This window comes from Erpetoichthys calabaricus, chromosome 1, assembly GCF_900747795.2.
Source record: "Erpetoichthys calabaricus chromosome 1, fErpCal1.3, whole genome shotgun sequence".
Lineage (NCBI taxonomy): Eukaryota > Metazoa > Chordata > Cladistia > Polypteriformes > Polypteridae > Erpetoichthys > Erpetoichthys calabaricus.
This window is the reverse complement of record NC_041394.2, coordinates 187,139,766-187,158,026: the sequence shown is the minus strand read 5'-3', so window position 1 is coordinate 187,158,026 and position 18,261 is coordinate 187,139,766. Positions and strand designations below refer to the sequence as shown.

General features: G+C 36.4%; 1 protein-coding gene across 1 annotated transcript in view; it reads right to left on the bottom strand.

Annotated features, from left to right (window-relative positions):
* The window catches only part of cracr2aa (calcium release activated channel regulator 2Aa), a 236,686-nt gene that overhangs the window by 28,604 nt on the left and 189,821 nt on the right, over positions 1-18,261 (bottom strand). Inside the window, exons 6-12 of the mRNA XM_051922934.1 lie at positions 17,053-17,199; positions 15,665-15,755; positions 8,614-8,709; positions 5,541-5,728; positions 5,291-5,362; positions 5,127-5,172; positions 1,515-1,606 (exon numbers count right to left, since the gene is read on the bottom strand). Coding sequence (XP_051778894.1) covers positions 1,515-1,606; positions 5,127-5,172; positions 5,291-5,362; positions 5,541-5,728; positions 8,614-8,709; positions 15,665-15,755; positions 17,053-17,199 — 732 coding nt within the window. The remainder of the gene's footprint in view (positions 1-1,514; positions 1,607-5,126; positions 5,173-5,290; positions 5,363-5,540; positions 5,729-8,613; positions 8,710-15,664; positions 15,756-17,052; positions 17,200-18,261) is intronic.

The window sequence follows — 18,261 nt, the reverse complement described above, 5'->3', positions numbered from 1 at the left end:
GCTTGCCTAAAGAATAGTCACTGGGTTAGCACCTACTGTATATATGTGGAGACACTTGTGACATCCTATGTTCCTTCTTGACCACTCAGGTCTGACAATGAACAGTATCTGGTGATGTCAATTCTATGTGGCATCAAATCTCAATCCACCAGCTCCTGCTGGACGAATGAGCTGCCTACCTTCATTTGAAATTCTGACTTCCTCAATGTGTTTGAAAAGAGTTTGGTGAATTTATGTCTAACTGCTAATAGCTGTTAGATTTTGTAACCAAGGAATTGTAGCTTGCTTGTATTTTGTTTTGTTTTGAGCTCTTCACTTGTGGTGATCAGTTTTGCAACCTGTGCTGTAACACTTGTTCCCAAACAGCCCTCAAGGCTGGTGTTTACTTGATTATGTTGACCTCTTTTGCTAGTTGCTTTGAATAAAAGTGTCTGCTAAGCAAATAAATGTAAATCTAATATAAGATAACTTAATATCTTGAGTTTATTCATGCTTCCACCTACCCATTTCAACTATAGACAACCTATCTAACTGTCAAACCAATAGTTAGCTAATAAAAGTTGCAAACCTTTATCCTGGGTAAAAGAGAAAGGACCTCTTCTAATTAACGTTATCAAAATGGAACTAATATGAGATCATAGGTTTATTGGCTCTTTTTCCTGCGTATAGAGTACTGTAAGTACTTTCTTCTCTGTGTTAATCAATATGAAACACATCGCCACTCTCCCACCCCATTTTTACTGTTATTACCTGAAAAATCCCAGTGAATATTAATTTCAGAATTTGACCTTTAAGTATGCTTTTTGTATTATTCCCATGCTAAAACTATAATTAAGAAGGTAGGATGCTATGACTGAAAATTACAAATGACTATAAGTGATGCCAACATGCTTTTATACTGTAGCATAAATGTTATTTGTATTTTTAAGATGTTTTGTGAGGTTTAATGTGGGAATTGGGTCTGGGGGTATCCATTGTGCCCTATGGACAAATGTCGACCTTTACTAACCAATTCTGTCTCTAAGTTTGGGGGGCAATATGTGCCTAAAGTTGGAAAGAAATTAAACTACAAAAACAGCAAGACAAGCTTTCCATTCACTAATAGTAATTTCTACAGAAAGAAAGTCTAAAAACTCTAAGAATAGAAAAAAATAAGTCAGCCTCTTCCATTTTTGTAATGACTCCCTGAATAACCGCCACGCACAGTGGGTACCAGCAATAGTATAAACTCCCACGCAAGTCTACAGTAATGGTTTCCTTGATTACCCATCTCTTTCACAAGAATCTTTCTGAAATTGTCATTAGTCCAGTTTGATGTATTCTGTGCTCTCTACCATGAAGTTTTGTGAAGGATCCATTATCTCCATTAAGAAAGCCCTTAAAAAGTACAAACTAAAATCCTCTGTGTGTTCGTTTAAAATTAAGTGAATAGTAGTACTTTACAGTATACTCTAACTAAAATAGTTGGCACAATCAACATTGAGAGCTTTTAACAAAAAAAAAGCATACCGTACCTTTTCAGTGACTGCTTTCTTTCAGCATACAAACCAATAATTGATCCAGCTCTCTGGTTCCGTGAAGAACTATTGACAGAATTCTTTGGTTTCTATAAAATTTAAAGACATGGGATTTATATCAGAAAACACCTTGTCTTTTTTTTCCTACAACACTTCTAATGAGGAATGGAAACCATTACAAGAACAAAAAGTAGAGCAAACAAAGTATGCTTATGCTAAATGCACAGGAATGATGGCAGTGACAATATGCTACAAAGTGACACAAAGAATAAAAAACAAAAAAAACAAACAAAACAAATGTTGCTTTATTCAAGAGCTGTAGCAGTGTTAGGATAAGTTTTCCAAATTACTTTATGAATTTAATTATAAGCAAATGTATGTAAAATATGCTTTTCTAACAATGTTCCTTAACTCAGAACATTGAAAATATAACTCTACAGGACATAAACTATGTTTTGAAGTACAATAATTTAAATATCATGATATCAAGTTAAAATACTGCAGTGAAGACTCACTACAGCTTGACCAAACTGTTATATGTTTGTAGAGTCAATGCCTTAATTGCCACTTTTCCACAGATACATGTACACAAACTTCTCAACGGCAATAAATCATCTCCCATATTCGTTTTACTTATGGGTGAAAAAAATAACAGAGGGCAGGGCATGCACTTTTAAAATGGCATATAATAACTAAAGCAGGCAAGCCGTATGCCTGAACAGAAGTGTTACTAAGCAGAAAACTTGGCAGTGGGAGCAGCACACAAGCTTTAGTCTGGTTGCCTGGTGGCACTTAAACAATTGTTTCCTTATGAATTGGTGTCTCTGGCTATGCTACTCTTGATTGACTTTGTAGTACATAAGGGCAAAATAAATAGTACTACTGATGAGGTAACATTTAGAAAGTATGGATTATATGAAACATGTATACCTTTTATAAATGCCTCACTATAAGAAGCTTGATTCATTGATTTATGAAATGTATAGCTTACGAACAGAGCGAGGAACCACTTGACAGTAAGCAGATTTTAGGAATAAGGAAACTTAAGAAAAAATAGATCTAATAAACATGTAGATAATGTACTTTGCAAAATATACTGTATATATTTTTAATAGAAAACAAACTAACATCATCCAAAAAAAATCACTGGACAAAAAATGCATACAAAAATACTATTGGCAAATAATAAAATGCAATGTTGGATGGTGTTATATACTAAATAAATGTTCTCTTGATTTAATGTATTATTGACTGAAATGGTGAATCTTCTTATATAATACGCTACCGTTGCTGTCTGTTTGTCTGTCCAGGATTTTAAATCACCTGTAGCTCTCAAACAGTTTGAACTACTGACCTGAAATATGGTACACATATACTACGTGACGTCTACTATCTGCATTCAGGGTGGTGATTGACCTCCAAGTTTATTCCTCTTTATATTTTTATTTTATTTTATTGTAGAATCAACTCTCGGCAGCAGCCAGCAGGGCAGCCGTGTGGCACATGCGTACAGGTGCTGTTCTCATCCCTACCACCTTTGCTGTCACTTCCTCTACCTCTTCAAATCTTAAATCATTCTTGAGACAGATTGAAGACTTAAGTGTCAGCTTAAGTAAAAAATTAAGGAAAACGTACTAAGTAATTGCAACACAAACACTGACTTAATCAGTTTTAACGTGAAAAGATGCAGATGAAAGAAGAGAAGAAGCAGGCCGCAAGGGCAGAGAAATGAAGAGCTGCTCAGGAAGGAGCAAGCGCATCAACCTCTGAACAAACTAATGCTAAATGTACAGGGAAAGAGTAAGAAAACAAGGAATTCTCAAGTCAAGTGTATTCACGTTACCTTATTGTGCAGTATGCCGTTACTGGTAATGAATAACTATTGTGCAGGCTGAAATTGACAATCTGAAGAAAGAATACCGTGAACAGTACCAATTACAACTAAATTTTGGAAGATTGTAAGAATATGTTGCATCCTTTGAATCAACTCTTGAAGCCCATAAACAATATACATTTAATAGAGATATTTGTGATTGCACTGTGGGCTTTGTGTAAATAGTTAAACCCTGCTAAGTCATATCACCATTCTCACTATCCAAAGTCTCGGTAACAATTGTATTTTCTGCCTGATTATCCTACTTCATTTTCATCGTCCTCTTTGTCTTCTACAGACTCTAGCTCAGAGCAGGCCTCTGCATCTGCTTTTTTAGACCAATGTGTCCTACGATCAGGTAGACCTTATTGAACACCTACCACTCATCATCACAAAAGCCACAGACAGAAGAAACATGTCAGATTCCGATAATTAACATTTCCTCAAAGGTTTTGACTTACCAAGAAATTTCTGTTTTATCTAAGGGCCTGTCAGTTGTTCCAACCTTCAAATATCAAACTTTTCCTACACAAATTGAATTGTTTAAGCTTTACAGAAATATTTGCCTCCGTGCTTGTTGATTTATCATTAGTAAGAAGGTCAGCTGTGAATTACACATTTTTTTGTATGTTTAAGGAAAGCCTCACTGTACAATGAAAACATAAGACGGCATGTAAAACAGAAAGCCATTGCAATTCTTTGCAAATATAGCAGTGGGATTTTAGAATAAACCATCCATTATTGTTGTCCAGGTGGATACACCATGTTAATCCAGTGGCAAGACAAATTTAGTTTATAGCTAACCAAATATGAAAAATGGTATGAATGGTTTGCGATCATTTGAATAACCTCTTATTCGTCAACCCGACTTATTTTTGTGATCATGACTAAAACAGAGCAGAGTATACAAGTTGAAATGAATTTACATAAAAAAACGTGCAAGTTTGCCCACTCTTGAACAGTGAACTACACTGAGATATAACGTACTTGAGGTATCCATTTTTTCCTGTTTGATTCTTGCAAGTGGAAGTGAACAGGGCTTTTTTTCAAAATCTACCACATAGAACTGGTGATTATAAACATACTTTCACTTCACACCAGCATTGTAAATGAAGTTGTTGCTTGGCTCCCTTTTTTAACTTGGGCAGTAACAAAGACAAAACAGGACACTCATGAATAAAGAAAACGAACATATAGTGCAAGTTGGAAAGACATGTTACCAGCAGAAGGCTTTTGTACAACTTTTCATAAATTAACCAACACCCAAAATTTTAAAATGAACCACCATGGATTTTTGTTAATCCATTTTAAGAGTTTTTTACTTGTAGGGATTGCTGTTGGATTTATCAAAAATTAAACCATGAAATAAAGAATAAATACATCAGGCTACATAAAGAAGGCAAACATCCAATGGTTGTTTTAATAAACTGCAAGTTCACCAATTTTCATGTCATGTGCCATGAAAAATAAAAAACAATCTGAGTTGGAGTACTCTGGTTTGGATAGCTAGAGTGAAAGGTGCTTGAGTTAAAATGAGTTGTCTACATCCTACTGGTGTTCTAAAAAAAACTACAGGTTTGTTCATTTATAGTATGGGAAGAAGGATATTTAATATTTTGCATTAAAACTACACTACTGAAGTTTTACCTGTGTGTAGTCTTCCATTCGTATACTGTATATTGTGTGAGTGTATGTACATACACAACCATTAAACAGTATAACTGGTACCTACTTACTTGATAACTCATATCACGCTCATCTCTCAAGTGCTTGTTCATTTCCCTAGAAGTGACCATCAGTAAAGTAAAGAAAAAAACCACAATCAGAATAAACAGTCATGTCAGTGAAGAATGAAAATACAATAAATAACTCATATTATCACTTAAAAATGAAAGCCCACCTTAACAGGTCCAGTTGTTTAAGTAGGCTTGCTCTTTCTCGTTGCAAACCCTCTGTTACCCTGTACAGCTCACTGTCCACATATACAAAAAAAAAAGACAGAGTTTGCACTATTGATCACAACCTTTCCCTGTTACTTTTTCTTCAGATCTTCTAAGCAGTCCTCTATGAAATTTTAAAGACAAATAATGCTTTTCTTCTTGCTGAAAAGATTAACTGATGTCTCTTTAAAATAACTTGCAGGTGCTTACATCTCTCTGTCCTCATGTAGTCGGGCAGCCTCCTCCTGCAGCAAATTCAGTTGTTCTTGAGATAGAATCAGTTCTTCGCAGGTTCGCTCCAACTCCTTCCCCAACTCTTCGTTTGTGTGCTTCAGTTTTACATTCTCTACCTTGGTCTCTTGTTGCGTGCTCTGCAGGTCCTTACACTGCCGCTCTACCTGAACAAAACAAAGGCATTTTCCCTTACTTAAAGGAACAGATACCCAACAGGCCATAATGTCACATACAGTTCAACAGTGAAATTGTACATATCATGAATTCCATCATTCACCGGAATGGGTCTTGGTCTAAAATGGTCTGGACACCTTTAACTGCGGATTATAGATTTAATTTATTTACAGTACATTCAGCATTTTATTAAGTGCTTGCTCCCGTTTTCAGTCTTTTTTTGTTTGTTTTTTTTTTCTAACAAACTGAACAAAGTTGCATGATGTCACAAATTACTAGCTGCACATTATTTCACACTAAAAAAAACACTAACCATATGCTCAGTCAATACCCAGTCAGTCATAGTGCTACAATATTGAAGTAAGCTGTGCTTTGTTAAAAATTGGCAGCAGAAACCCTGCAAAAACTAACATTAAACAAAATCATTTTGTTTGTTTAAATTCTTCTGTATTTCCCATGTTATTCCTTTCCATATTGTGCATAAGCCATAAAAATAACATAAGTTTAATCAAGTAAAGACGATCAATCCAGTCCATCAATCTTGTCTGCTAAATTAATATCTCAAAATCTCATCCACATCCTTTTAAAAAAAATGCCAAAGTTTATGCTTCAACAGCATGACTAGGTAGATTGTCCCAGATTCCTATTACTGTTTGAATGAAAAACTGCTTTTTGGCTCCTTTCTTAAATGAGCAGTTTTTTCATTTACAGTGCTCCTTTTTAACTCGTCAATTAACTAAAACAATTCTACTAGCAGACCAGTTTTATCAATTATTTTATCAATTTTGAATAATTGGATTAAGACTCACATATTCAGATATTTTGTTCTGAATGTAGTTTTTCCCATTCAGAACAAAAGAAGATTAATTCAATTAGTCTGTTTGAGTAGGATATGCTCTTTAATACATATTAATAATACATTTTATTTATATAGTGCCTCAGAAGCTCTTGTACCAACAGATGCTTTGTCTCTTTTGGTAGCACAATGACTAGTGCATTCAGGGTGCCCATTGGGAACTGATATCATCAAATGATTACGGAGGATTGTGAAAACAGTGCCCAAGAAAAAGTCTACTTCATGAGCTATAGCATTAACCTTAATATAACAACATTCTATAGTCATGGCCTCCACTTTTTGGCACATTTTCTGTGAAGATGGCTCCATAGGACACCCTCTGTGTGGGTCATCTTCAGTCGATTCCGGATCCAGTTTAAATTGCTTGGTCCAAAACTCCACCTTATTGTACAAAGATACATCATCACCATATGCAGCATTCAACCTCTCATGGATTGCCTTTGGCTTCTTCCCTTTCTTTGTTAGGAATTCAAAGACAGAGCAATGCTTCAATCTGTTAATTAATTTCTTTGTAGACTTGGCAGGTATATGTGTTTGCCATCTTCTCTTTCTGAGTGCTTGATATAAAATGACCTCAAACTGAATGTGTTGTAAGCTTAGACATGTTCAGATCTCCAGGTAGAAGTTCAGATTTGTAACACAAATAGAATTTTGTATCTGTGTTACCGACCTCAGGCCTAGGGGAGCCTGGGCCAGGTACAAGCCACTGTTGCTACAGGGTGTAGCCACAGCAATATGGTGTAAAGCATAAAAGAAACAGACAGCAGTCCCGAGTCTCAGACCATACTTCTCTGTTCTCTTCTTTTTTTTTTATTCTCCTTTTCCCAGAAATATATATATGCTTCAATTTCTGCATAGATGAACATGGTAATCAGTGAAAACAATGGTGCAAGCCAATTTACTCTGTATAACAAATAGTGTAAACACATTTACTTTGCGTACTTGATTAGACACCAATGTCCCCTGAACTCGTTAATTTTCCAAGGAAGCAGACAGTTCTGTATCCCCACATTGTGTGTAGATAAGATACTAAATCAAAGCAGTCTGACTATTCAAAGCAGTTGACTCTTTAGCAAGACAGGTAAATATTTATGTCCTGTAGATAGCCATCAGCAATAACCTGTAGCAGAATTTTCCAAAAATTCTGCCTTTTCTTTAAAACACTGAATTCTAGCCCATTACATCTGCATAAATGTCTAAATCCTTTGCAAATGTTGATTCTTGCCAATTAAAAGCCTACACACACATATTTGTTTTCTGTAAAGATACATATTACAAATATGATATACACATGCATATATATGCGCAAGAGGTAATCACAAAGTTCTGAGCCCCAACATGAAGGGCATTCAACACTGCTTTATAATTTCAAAAGTGGCTATAGATTACTTCATGTGTACTAAAAACTGAATTACAAGTTTTTAGCTTAAAAACAAATCTTTAGGAAAGATCCCAAAATAGTCCATTATAATATTAATACTATAAAGACATTCAAAGACATTATGTTTGTTGTATACCAAAACACTAAGCCCAATTGTGTACATTTCTATAAAATATGACTACTGTATAAGAAAATTTTCACAGAGGACCATCTGAATGAATTGCCTGTCATAGTGTCCTTGCTGTTAACTACACCTTCATCACTACATGTTAATAGGGTGTATTGAGAGTTGACTAGTAGGGTGTTGTGTTTATATGCACCAAAGTTGTCAACAGGATTCAGGAATGACAAGGAACCCAAAGCCACTAGTGGATACCAAGGTCAAGTAGGCTCTTTATTGGGTTCCTCTATACGAAGCTATGCCTCATAAAATGCTAAAAATGACAAACCTGCACCGAGGTTTGAAGTATTAACTCCTGTCCAGAACTAAAGGAGCCGAGGGTTGAGAATGTGGAGGGTGTGACTTTCTGTCATGGAGGAGAAGAAAACAGAAAGCTTGGGAAAAATTGGAGAACACTGGGGACATCAGGCTCACTAGACTAAATGAAAAATAAGTGCTATAAAATAAACATAATTACCCTTTTCTGCTTCTGGGTTAATTGTTCTAGCTCCAGTTCTTTACTGGAAAGCTGCTGCTCAAGATCTTGACTGCGAGACATGAACTTCTCAGAATCCTAGTTAAATATGAGAACAAAAATGTTTTATATTTACTAACCAGAGTCACATTTACTGTATTATATACATTCATGAAAATCAACAGTATATATTTCATTGTTTAATTTAAAGGTGAAATCAGATGAAAAATGTAAAAATACATGTCATCTATTTGCACAGTAGAGAATCTATATACTTAGGCTTTAAAATTACTTGGTTACCACAGAATGATAAATTTAGCTTGGCATTTTGCCCACTGCTATTAACATTGATTCATGTACCCTATACCTAAGATGGAACACAACCATACTGTCATAAGGCGGCCAATTAGCTCTACCTAATAATGAGGCAGACAAAGATGTATTAGATCAGATCCAAAGGATGACAGTATTTTACTAATGCAGATACATTATGTTCTTCATAAATCATAGTTCCCTTGAATACTCCTCTCTTCCCTTGCTGACTTGGCATGATTTTCTCAAAAACAGATTTTAGATTAGATAAACTTTATTAGTCTCAAGGAGAAATTGAGATGACTACAGCAACAGAAACATAAAAAAACAAGTATATAGTACTCAAAAGATAGATAATATAGCCAATCAATCAATTAATCAATAAATAAACTTAATGAGTAAATCGAGTGGAAGCATTTAATTACGTGATAGCAGTGGACAGAAAAGACCCCAGAGGTGCTTCTTAGCACACTGTGGTGGAATGTGCCTACAGCTAAAAGTGCTCCAAGACCGCACCTACTGGTGGGAATGTAATGGATTTTTCATGACGGCAATTTTGCCATCATTGTCTTTTCCACAATGTCTTCCAGTGTGTCCAGGGTTAGTCCTGTAATGGAGAAGGCTTTCCTAATAAATTTGTTCAGTTTGAACTCAGGTTGCTTCCCCAGGAGACTACAGTGTAGAACACCACACGCTGTCTACTAAGAACTGGTAGAACATTTCCAGCAGCTTGCTGCACACATCAAAAGACTTGAGTTTTTCTTAACAAGTGCAGTCTGCTGTGGCCCTTCTTTTACAGAACCACTGTGTTGTCAGTCCAGTCCATTTTCCTGTTCATACGAACCCCTCTGGTACTTGTAGCTCTGCACCACTTCCACATCCTCCCCTGGATCGTGATAGGTCTCAGAGGCTCCTTAGCTTGCCGGACATCCACCACAAGGTCTTTTGTCTTGCTGATTATGAGTTACAGGTTGTTGTCCCCCTCACGACAAGGCAACGTCCTTAACAACCTTCCTATACTCTGAGCCATTTCCATTATTAATGCAGCCTATGATTTACAAATTATCTGAAAATTTCTGTAGATGGCAAGTGCTGGTATCATGCTAGAAGCCTGCTGTTTGGAGGGTAAACATAACATAAGAGTGGGGCAGGACAGTCCCTCAGCCTATCAAACTGTTGTGTGTTGATCAGGTAGTCTGTGATCTAGGGGACTGTGGGAGCATCAAGATTCAAATCCTTAAGCTTTTTCCCCAGTTGATAAGGCGGAATGGTATTAAAAGCACTGGAAAAGTCTAAGACCATTATCCTGAATGTGGTAACGGCTTTGTCCAAGCAGGGCTAAGCTCTGTGGAGAATGTACATGAGAGCATCCTTCACACCTATGTGTGTCTGATAGGCAAAATGTAGAGGATCCAGATGTTCGGAAAACAGGAGTTGTAGTGTTTTAGAACCAGCCTCTCAAAGGTCTTCATGATGTATAAAGTAAGGTCTGAAGTCCTTAGGATCACTGGAGTGCCCTTTTTTGGCACTGGGACCACACAGAATGTTTTCCCCAACTGGGAAAACTTTGGGAAAGTCAGGGAAATGGAGAACAGGTGCTTAAGAAACCCACAGTGCTGGCTAGTACATGTTTTCAGCACCCTGGGGCATCTGAGTTTGAAGCCTTGTTTATGCACAGTTTTCCCTCTCTTCATTTGATCAGCAGTGACACACAGTCCAGGGAGTGGATGGGGGCTCGAGACTAGAAGTGTTATGTCATTGTAGAGGCAAGTTATGCAGGGTGCAGATGACAGTTGGGATTCCGGAACCTCCTCAGCTTGAACACAGAGGCTAGCAGTGCAGGGGGAGGGTTGGACTGACAAGAATGAGTCAAACCTATTGAAGAACCAGTTAAGTTTATTACCTTTGTGTTTGTTTCCTTCTTTTGCATGTTTTACAGTCTGTTTGTAGTCATTGATAGTCCTCATCTCGTGTCACACTTCCTTCATGTTGTTTTGATTTAACTTGTGCTCAAGTTTGTCTCTGTAGTGGGCTTTCCCTTCATGAAGCTGCTTCTTCAGTTCTGACTGAATGTTTAATTTCACTCTTATCTCAAGACCTGAAGGCTCTCTTCTTTATATTCAGTAGGGCTTTCAAGTCTTTTGTGATCCATGGCTTGTTGTTGGGGACTATGGTATTCACACAAAACCTGATGTAGTCTGTGATATGGTGGCTCATTCTATCAATATCCTGGCCATGTGACTCACAAAACATATCCCAGTCAGTGTTCTCAAAGGCATCCTTCAGAGCTTCCTCAACCTCCATTGTCCATTTCTGCATGGTCTTGGTGGTGGTTGGCAACCTCTGGACAATGGGTTTATATGCAGGTATGAGCTCTACCAAATTATGGTCTGATTGGCCTAAAGGTGGCAAAGCAACAGAGTTATATGCCTAATTAATACTGGCATATAACAAGCCCAAGGTCTTCTTTTTTCTTGTTATGCAGTCCACAAACTGCTAAAAGCTGGTGAGGGTGGAGGAAAGTGAAACATAGTTAAAGTCCCCAGCAACTGTGATGAAACCACTTGGATGGTCAGTAGTGAGTCTACCTTTTACAGTGGATACTGTGTCTGTTGCGATTGCCATGTCTGCTGAGGTGTGGGAAGGGGGGATGTAAACTGCCAGCACAATGGCATGTGAAAACTCTCTTGGCATATAAGCTTGTAAGCTCAACACAAGCAGCTCAATGTTTGAGTCACATACCTGTGCTTTAATTGAAATGTGTCTGGCATTGCACGATTTGTCATTCACAAAAATGACAAGACAACCTCCTTTCTTCTTGCTGCTTTCGCTCCTACTACCATACGCATACACGATTTGACATCCATCCAGTACAACTGTGGAATTTGGTGTTTCAACACTAAGCCATGTCTCAGTGAAACACATGAGACTACAGAGTTTGTATCCCCTTTGGCTCTTCATCAGCATTGAGACCTTATCCATTTTCTTCAAAAGCACTCTTACACTTCTCATGATAACTGAAGACAGATGAGGTGTGTACCTTCTTCTCTTTGGTTCCAGCTCCCTTTCCCTAGCATATACGCAGTAGCTCTACTGGCAGCTAGGCGATTCATGTGATGCTCTAGTAGACAAAGGGTGCATGTTCAGCAGTTGCTGTGGTGTGTGAGTGCTTCCTCACATTTTCAATTATTCATTTTATCCATTAAAAAAGTAGTAAAGAATACAAAACAACAACAAAGGCAGGCGCTCGTGGCAGCATCTCTGCAACCAACACGGAAAAATGCAGTTTGTAATTATGCCTATTTTTGTTTAATGATGAAGGGGAAGTAACACTGTTTCTTGGCAGCAGCTTTTTATTTTCCATAATTCAAAGAGTCATGCTTGCAAAGTATGGTTGAACTCTGGTTACTAATGTTTAATTGTTGGTACCACTGCAAAGATCGCTGATATGGCCTAAAAAAATAAAGTTCATAAATGAGAAATAAATCAGTCCATCTCACTTGTTTGGGTAGCTAATAGCCCAATCTTCTATTCACTCTTAAATGATTGTACTTTATTTTTTTCTTTATTGAAGAGAACAGAACACATAAAGTAACACAAAGTTTAATCAAAGCAACATAACATAAACAGTACAAAGTACAGCATTGTATCCCAAAAAAATCTCTCAAGGAAATAAAAAAAAAAACAAAACAAACAAACAAACAAACAACACACACACAATTTCCTTCCCTATACACAACAGAGAGCTATATGAGTAACACTCTCTAAATGGTTCTGCATCTATATACTAAAACACTGATTATCTAAAACCATGCAGAAATGTGTCGATAATATTAATACAATTCAAATTCTAAGTTAGTTAATAAACTAAAAATATGATGCAAAGAGGACTCTTTTGACATCTGATACATCTACTGGTGGCCAAGAATATTATAATATGTTAATAACTCGACAACAAAGAAAGGTCAGCACAAGGACAAATTTAGAAGGGTTCTAGATTTTAACAGGAGGCTTATGCATGATTACAATCCAGATAAAGACATTATTTTTGATTCACAACAAATATGCCTGAGACTGCAAAAACAACAGATTACAGCAAACAGAACTTCATCCTGTAAAACACGATATTATGGAATTGAACTAAGCAAGCCATATGCACTTTGTATTGGAAAGACAAGTGTAAGGTGGCAACATCAGCTTTTGTTTTTTCAATATCTGTTGTGAGTTCATTTGTAATTGCATCCTCTCTCCTGAATGATTTTCTAACTGGCACAAACCATAACAAGTACTTTCTTACGTTGCCTTTTCAGTTACCTTTTCTGGACATATTTTTAATAATATCGGGTGAAACTGCAGGTATTATGATACTGAAAAGCTTGTTGTGGTGAGAAATTCTTGCTAGATTCACACTACTATATATTAAAGCAGTAGCAAAAATAAAACAGTGACAAGATATTTTACAATAATTTTAACAAATTCTTGTCAAATTCCAGTGAGGGTTTAACTTCCCCATTGACCTGTGAGAGAAAAACAAAGTATCTTCCAATTAAGAAAGATAAGTAATGTAGCACAGCATACTACAAAACATGTTTACTTACATAATACTATCCCACCTGGTGTTAATCCAAATGTTGTTGTGAGTTCAGATCTGATTTAATTTGTAAGATAGGCAAAACATTTTAAGCAAAAATTGTCTATGTGTAAAGCACTCCTAGAACAAATGACCTACTGAGACACTTGCCGACAGCTGTCACAATTCACAGCTTGTTCTGGATGCAAAGTTATAAATACGAAATGTGTGCCTGATGTACAAATTTTGGCTCAGTTATGCTTTGCACAAACTGATGAATGAATTTCATGAATAGCTGACTTCCTTGTTAGATCTTATTATGAAACTGTAAATATTTTTCTGTGTAACTTGACATTACCTCTGTCTGCCATGTTATTCTGCTCAGTACCTTGAACACACTAAATGACTGGATTACCCATTTACTCTACTGCTGTGCTATAAACTTAATTTGAATTTATAGGTTTTAGACTTAAATTTGGCATTGAAGGTTTTACAGTACTTGATAGTAGCTAAGCTGTGCCAAGTTGTCTTTGTCATACAATTTGGCTATTAGGCAAGTTTAACATCTGTATTTTGTCTTTGAGAAGGGATTGTCTTTGTCTGCAACTGCAAAAGATTGTATTTCTAAGAAAGCTTCAAGACTAACTATGTACAGTATAAAGAAAAGTTTCTCCATGTTTTACCTAATCAACTGCTATCAACCGTTTTTTCGAAGGTTTAAGTTTATTTTTACTTTGATGCCTGCAACACATTCTGTAAAGGTTGGGACAGGAATAGTTGAGGACTAATAGTAAAGTGACAAGAATAAATAACAAGATGATGTGAAACAGGTGAGACAATTGTGTAGTAGTATATAAGGTGCCTCCAAAAGAGGCATAGTTCTTTAAGAGCAAGGATCAGGCAAAGCTCACCAATTTGCTAACAGATGCATTTGTGAATAAAACATCAATTTGGGATCAACATTCCACAAAGATAAAGTGGTACGATTTGAGGGCATTTCACCCCCTACAGTGCCAAATATAATTAACAAATTCAAGGAATCTGGTGAAATCTTGTTGCGTAAAGGGCAAGGTCAAAAACCACTTCTGAATATGCATGATCTCCGATCCCTTAGACATCACCGTCAGGAATACTTTGGTAAACCTTTTCAGTCAATACCATTACCTGTTGGATCCACAGATGCAAATTAAGGCTTTACTATGCAAAGCAGAGTCCATACATGAACAGTATCCAGAAGCACTGCCAATTTCTCTGCACTTGGTCTCATCTAAGATGGAAAGTAGCACAGAGGAATCATGCTTTGTGGCCTGAAAAGTCAACATTTCAAATAATTTTTGGAAAAAACAGCTGTCATGTTCTCAAAGATGAAAAGGACTATCCAAGCTGTTATTAGTGTCAGGTGCAAAAGCCACTGTCTGTCATGGTATTGGGGTTTGACAGTGCCCATGGCAAATGAAACTTGCACATCTGTGAGGGCACTGTTAATGCAAAAAGATATGTACAAATTTCGGAGCAACATTTGATGCCATCAGATGCTATCCTTTCCAGGGATGACCCAGCATTTTTCAGCAGGACAACACCAAAGCACACTTACAAGTGCATTGATGTATAAGAAGAAAGTGCAGGTACTAGATTGGCCTGCCTGCAGTTCTGACTTGTCTCTGATTGAGAATGAATGTTACACGATGAAGCGTAAAATATGGCAACAAAAGCTCCATATAATTGTGCATGAATTGGAGAAAATTCTTCTGGCTAAATTTAACCAACCTGTCTTTAGTGTCCAAACGCTTAATAACTGTTATTAAAAGAAACAGTTACATTCGACTGTCCCAACTTTTCAGAAGTGTGTTGTACTCATCAGGTTTATACATGAGTGAATATTTTCAAAAAAGGGATTAAAATTAACAATAGAAATTAAAACATTACTACTTTTTGTTTTTATTAGCATTTTTTATACTGTCCTACCATTTTTTGGAATTGGGGTTGTAGGTAAACTGGATATTTCTAACAACAAGCAAACGTGTATCCAATATTGCAATTGGTGACCTGTTTTTAGGACTAACTAAATATTCATATTAAACTACTACTATAGATGCTACAGGGATGCAAGAAATAGATCAGACACAAAGATAAAGTAATTTACTCTAGTGAACTGTAGTAGTCATTACTTACCTGTAAAAGAATCCTTTCTTTTTCATTCTTGATCTGTTGCTCCATTTCTTCATAAAGGCGCTGTATTTCATCATCATGAGTAGCTACCTTCCTAGGTTAACAGAAAAAAGAAGAAATATTTTCATTCGAGATTTATTTTGTATCATTTAAAAAAGTAACTGTCACCCAATTAGCTTTACAAAATCCACTGTAGGTTTGTATTTTGTATCTAATGATTTAGCTGACCCTTTAATTTAAGGTAAGTTATAAGCCACAGCACAGTTGTGGACATGGTTGTGGAGTCGCAGTTTGGTCGATTATGCAACTGGTAGAGAGTTTAAGGTTCTTCACAAGAGCAAATGAAGGTATACAGTAAGCAGTTCACTTTTTTTGTTGCACCTCTTGTGCTTCTAACAAGATAAGACAGAGCAGGAAATCAACATCCTTAAGTAGATTGCACACATTTGAATAAAAAAAGTAATACAGTATATAAATTATACTAAAGAAAATCATCATACTCGGTTTTTAAGTGTATTCTCCCTTTATTGGAAACTGATGCTTATAATCTCATACTGACCCAATATTTATATTTAATTTTACAGCCATAACAAAAGGCAGACAAAAAGTGATTTTAGTTGCAACTATCATCATTCTTTCATATAATTTCCAACCTCTTTAGTTTTAAAGAGCGTTGAGCAAAAATACTAAACAGAATACTTTGTTGTCCTCAAATCAAGGATACTTGTCAGAATAATCATCAATCAGCAGAATCTATTACTAAATATTTTTGCACTCTTTACTTTTCCTGGTTATAACATATTAATAAGGTAGTCTGTTAAAACAAGACCTGCTGGGAAATATTTCATTTTTCATTGTATAATAAAATAACACCATTTGACAACCTTCATTATAATCTACAGCTACAACTATAATTTAAATATATTTTTCATTAAACACAATATTGCTTGTAGTGAAAAGAGCTCTTCCCAATATTGATTATAAATGAGCCAATTAAATTTAAAGTGAAAATAGGGGAGCAGTTCAATGGAGGACTGGTAGCATTGCATCCCCACCTGGAGTGCCTTCTGTATGACGTCTGCACGTTGTCCCTCTGGGCGCTGTCATTTACTCCCACAATCCAAACACATGTAGTTACTTTGAATAGCAAATCTAAGCTCGCCCAGAGTAAGCGTGTGTGAGTGTGTTCTGTGATGGAATGGCGTCCATTCCAGGACTGTTTCAAATCTTCCACTCAATGCTACAGATAGACCCTGACACTCAATTTATACTCAATAACACAAGTTTAGAAAACAAAGAAATAAATAGATGAACGCTGATTTACCTATACCTGCCACATATGGTATTAGACCTTAATCAAGCCTAAAAACAAGCAAACAAGGCAAATTCACCTCTTCAGTGCACTTTCCATTTCCTTCTTTTCTTCATTGGCCTCTTGAATCTGATATGTCACTCTGCCCAAAAATTCTTCAAAGTTTGACAAAAGATGAGCTTCATTTTTTCTCAGATGTCCCCATAGGCTTTTAACTTCATTTTGGCTATAAATACAGAAGGGAAAAATAATGTATAAAAATATTTCAAGAATAAATTAATAAGCTTAATTTTTCTACAGTACTAGTTTCTAGCCCACAACAAAATGTCAGTGTTCATCCACATCATAAAAATACTGTACAGGAGAGGAAGCATTTACAAAGGCATGCTTGTTGTTGCATCTGAAATCGTGTATTGTTAAAAGGATACTTTTTTTGACTCACAAAATTCCTTTAAATAACTTTATTATTGCCAAAGGAAAGGACATGTACCGCACATTAACAAAACAGCTCAAAAGTAGCTACAACTAGTCCAGTTTTCTTGCAGTTTTTTTCTACAATACAGTATATTATTAAAACACTTATTTTAAATAGAAATTTCATATTCATTCCTTTGAGTGTGGGACACTATAACTATAGGCATCAGACTGAGGTGTAGTATGTTCAAAGTGAAGTACTGTTATTTTGTTGTTGACTGAGGTCCTCAGGTTTCAATTTTCCATGATAGAACAAGCCCATCTAAAGTGTAGTTATATCTTACACCCTTTAAATATAATGGATACCCTGTCTACCTCTTTCCTTTATTGTTTTCATATTTTTCAAAAAAGTAATTTTCAGTTTTTTCAGTTTTGATCTGAAAGTGAAAACTCATCCCATCACATTTTCTTAACCACTTTTCCTGGTGGGGGTCACTGACAATATGCTAAGTAGGTTAACCCAAACTTCCCTGTTCCAAGCTAGAGATTCCATCTCTTCTTGGGGAATTCCCAGGTATTTATTCCCAAACCAGCCAACAGAAATAATTCCTTCAGCGTGTCCTGTGGAATGTGCCTGGAGCAGCTATAGGTGAAGATGCCTGGGGGAATCCTTATGACATGCCCAACCAACTGGCTCCTTTTTATCCAGAGGAGCACCAACTATACTTTGAGGCTCTCCTGAGTGTCAGCCCAGTTGACCTGTGAAGAAACGTCACGTTATAACACTCGTACCTGTGATCTTACTTTTTCAGTTATTATCCACAGCTCCTGACCATAGAGGAGGACAGGGATGTAAATCAGCAAGTAAACCAAG